This window comes from Manacus vitellinus, unplaced genomic scaffold (genome assembly GCF_001715985.3).
Source record: "Manacus vitellinus isolate BGI_N305 unplaced genomic scaffold, ASM171598v3 scaffold_119_pilon, whole genome shotgun sequence".
Classification (NCBI taxonomy): Eukaryota; Metazoa; Chordata; class Aves; order Passeriformes; family Pipridae; genus Manacus; species Manacus vitellinus.
The window spans coordinates 454144-458307 of NW_021938894.1; the positions used below are offsets into that span (position 1 = coordinate 454144).

At 56.9% G+C, this 4164-nt stretch overlaps 1 protein-coding gene across 1 annotated transcript in view; it reads left to right on the forward strand.

Moving 5' to 3' along the window:
- Window positions 1-4164, forward strand: part of STIM1 (stromal interaction molecule 1) — a 51551-nt gene that overhangs the window by 31280 nt on the left and 16107 nt on the right. Inside the window, exon 5 of the mRNA XM_029965756.1 lies at window positions 1776-1953. Within this exon, the coding sequence (XP_029821616.1) occupies window positions 1776-1953 (178 nt within the window). The remainder of the gene's footprint in view (window positions 1-1775; window positions 1954-4164) is intronic.

A 4164-nucleotide genomic window follows, 5' to 3' on the forward strand; every position in this document is an offset into this window, starting at 1 on the left:
GGCTTGGAGCAACCTGGGCTGGTGGAAGGTGCCCCTGTCCATGGCAGGGGGTGGAATGGGATGAGCTTTAAGGTCCCTCCCAACCCAAACCAGTCTGGGATTCCGTGGTTCTACATTTACATCCCAGCTGAGTTTTCCTTGGTTTCCTTACTCACTCCCCTCGAGCCAGAGCTGGTGCAGGGGAGGGATGTCCCGAGTGCTGTCAGGCAGGATCCAAGCGTGGTTGGTGCTGGCACTGGGAGCAGGAGGTGACTCAGGGTGGGTGGGGCTGGCAGGGGCTGCTCTGGGCAGCCCTGGGCGAGCTGAGCCGGGGCTGGGGCGGCTGTGCCGGCAGGGAAGGGGACACAAAGCACCTGGACACGTCACCCCCACGGGCCTCCAGAGGGGAAGGGAAAGCATTCAGGATCTCAGACCTCCAGCGACTTGCCAGGATGTGCTGCTTAGGAAGAGGATGTTGTGATAATCCATCCGGGGTGGGCCGCGGGCCCGGCGCTCTCCGTGTTTATTTCTCCGGGGTTGGATTTACCTTGGAATGGGGTCACAGTGATGGGACTCTCAGGTGATGGGTCACACCTGGTGTCCACCACGAGGGAGATGGTGCTTGGGTATCTGCTGGGCACCTGGGACAGGTCCTGTCCCTCTCCCCCCGCAGGGAAAGCCCCTCCATCCCAGGCACCCTGTCCCCTCGGGGGTCAATCCAGTGTGGGGCTGCTGGGCAGCCCCTGAGCCCTGGAGTTCCATGGTGTGCTTTACATCCCTCTTCAGGTTTCCACCTCCCAGGGCCCCTTCCCTGTTCCCCCAGCTCTGCCAGTGTGACACATATTTTAGTGATCAGAGAAGGGTTTGGCTCTGGAGGGACCTTAAAGTCCATTTGATCCAATCTCCCTGCCATGGGCAGGGACACCTTCCACCAGCCCAGGGTGCTCCAAGCCCCGTCCAACCTGGCCTTGGACACTTGCAGGGATCCAGGAGCAGCCACAGCTTCTCTGGGCAACCTGGGCCAGGGCCTCCCCACCCTCCCAGCCAGGAATTCCTTCCCAATATCTGGAGTGAGTCTCCCCTCGTTGGGTTTAAAACCAGCAAATACTGAACGTTGAGTCAGAGCTCACGTGACTGAGCTGCTCTTTGCTTTGTGGCCTTCTCAGCACACACTTGGGTGAGGATTCGACAAAGAGTTACAGGGAAAAAAAGTCTGCTTGTCTCTGTCGAGCTCTGTGTGGCACTTAAGCCCCCTCTTATTTCCTCTCCTTCCCTCACGTGTCCACACCTTTTTTTTTGAAGCAGCTGTTGAAAAGGGGATTTTCCACACTGAGTTGTGACTCTGTAGAAAGTTTGGCAACTTGGCAGTTTGATACTTGTGCTGCCCCAGCAGCTCTGGGATCACAGCTGTGTTCCTTCAGTTTATTCTTTCAAATTATTTCCTTCTTGGCTCTTGCTGATCTTGCTTATCCTCGTACTCAGTGTTGCCTGTGCTGCCCCAGGAGAGCACAGCTCTTCAGGGGGTTCCTGTGTGGAGTCCCTGCTGTACCACCTATTGCCAGGCAAATCAGAGCTGTAAGACTTGGAATCTCAGCTTCTTTTCTTTGTGTGTGTCTCCAAATTGAATGAATGGTGTGAAGCCTCTGGTGTTCCCCTTAGACACCAAAGTAGCTCCTTCCCTTTCCGAGTCCTGAATTCTTTCCAGAGCTGTCCCGAGTTCTCCTGTCCCGCTCCGGTGCAGTCGAAGGATTTGGGAGTTAGTCCTGGGGTTCAGGGGTGTCTCTGGTCTCTTCCAGTGACCCGACACAACCACCTGAAGGATTTCATGCTGGTGGTGTCCATCGTCATCGGGGTGGGCGGCTGCTGGTTCGCCTACATCCAGAACCGCTACTCCAAGGAGCACATGAAGAAGATGATGAAGGACCTGGAGGGTCTCCACAGAGCTGAGCAGTCTCTCCACGACCTTCAGGAGCGGTAGGTTCTGTGTGTCCACCCAGCTGGAGCTCTCAGCTGTCACTTCTCCCCGCAAGGTCCTTGTTCCTTTAGATTCCAGAGAATACTGGTTTTAGCTGTTGTGGTGCCTCACACCAGAGTCAGTCCATTCCTGAGGGACCTGCAGAAGCTGCCAGCAGCCTCCAGAGCTCGGATGGGTGCTGGGCTCCTGCAGGGGTTCACTTCCTAGGCTGTGTTTGAAGGTGTGTGCGTGCTCACCTGGCCTGTTCCTCCAGAGTTAGAGAACCATGGAATGGTTTGGGTTGGGAAGGACCTACCTTAAAGCTCATCCAGTCCATGGGCAGAGACACCTTCCAGTAGCCCAGCTTGCTCCAAGCCCTGTTCAACCTGGCCTTGGACTCTTCAGGGATGGGGCAGCCACAGCTTCCCTGGGCTGTCTGTACCAGGGCCTCCCCACCCTCCCAGGGAAGGATTCCTTCCCAATATCCCATCTCATCCTGCCCTCTGGTGGTTCCCCCTTGTCCTGTCCCTCCATCCCTTGTCCCCAGTCCCTCTCCAGCTCTCCTGGAGCCCCTTTAGGCCCGGAAGGGGCTCTGAGGTCTCCTCAGCTGGAGGCAGCTCTGCAGGGGGGTCTCACCTGGGCAGGGCAGAGGGGCAGAATCCCCCCAGATGCTCCCCCCTGAGTGAGCAGGAGGGACCTGCAGGGGCTCCTCTCCCGTCCCTGTCACTCCTTGGTTTGGATCATCCTCCCGTTTCTGGGACAGAGAAGAGCCTTCATCCCTGGGGATGACAAACCTGGGGGTCTTTTGGCAGCAAGATATTTTAGGGCAGATTTAGCAAATAGCAGAGTGACAGTCTGGGGCTGGAGCTGCTTCCCAGGAGGTTTGAGTGTAGTTTTGGAGGATAAACCTTGATTTGACTGCCACATAAGGTGATGGTCATGTTCCCAGTGGAACATGGAGCCTGATCCCAGATACCCATCCTGGCCAGTCATGGGGGGGCAATGAGTGACCTGTGCAAGCCCCAGGATCCCAGGGATGTCCAGCTGGAGCCTGCAGACAGCCCAGTGTTTGGAATGTGTACCCCCAGCCTGGGTCCTTGCCCGTGTGCTCAGGACATCCTCAGGGAATTGTCCCACCCGTGAGTGCTGCTGGAAAGGCTCCTCCTCCTCCAGTGGGGTGGCACCAGCTGTGTGTGTGAGGAGAGCAGACACCTGAGAGCACCCAGGGGGTGATGCCACGCTGGGGTGGTGCCACCACAGGGTGTGACCTGATTTTCAGCCTGGAGACAAAGTGCATTTCCCCTCTGCCGGCTCCAATCCACAGCTGGTTCCACGGGGACTCCAGGAGCTACAGGTTGGAAACACTCCCAGAGAAAGGTTGGTTTATTTTTCCTGCATCCAGAAGGCCACAGGGACGCCTTTTCCACGTCCATGTCCCGCAGCAGCAGCGCTGTGTCCAGGCCAGGAGGCCTCAGAGGGGTCACCTCAGAGCTCCAGACTCCGAGGGGCTGCGGGGAATGTGCCCGTGGGAACGACCTTGGGAGCCTGGTAAACAAGGAGCTGTTCCTGGGGAGTTCTGAACTTCCGACAGGAGGAAACACAAAACCACTTGTGCCCGGCTTAGCTGGAGCCTGCAGCCTTAAGCCAGAGCAGCTGGGAGGGCTCGTCCTCCACCCAGGGCACCCAGCTCAAGGGCTGGGAGGTGAACTGGGGACCTGCTGAGGCCCCTTGAGGGGAAATACTTCAAATACTCCTTCAGTTCCTCACTCCTTGGCCCCAGCAAGGTTCAGTTGTGGTCCTCAGCTGCTGTGGGAACGTCAGACTCTGGGCAGCACCAGTTCTGCTGGACCTGTGGATAAATTGTGCTGAAGTTCTGCTCAGAAGCTTCTTTTCCAGAGCCTGAAGGCCCCTCCTTCCCTGGCTGAGTGAAGCTCGGTGCTGAGCAGAGCTCAGGAAGGCTCAGGGTGCTGAGCCTGGTGCTGTGATTTGCTGAACTGCTCAGAAATGGTCCTGAGGAGATGGGAATGTTGATACAAAAGCCTGTTTTTTATTCGTCTTCCAAATACCTTTGAGAACATCCTTCAGCAGTGACACTTCCCAGTCCATTAAATGACTCATGGTGTCTTGGCACATCCCACTGATGCCTGAACGTGTGGGAAGGGCTGTGTTGAAGATGTGTGGATTGTATGGAAAACCAGCACCTGGATTGTGAGCCCCCAAGGGACCCAGAG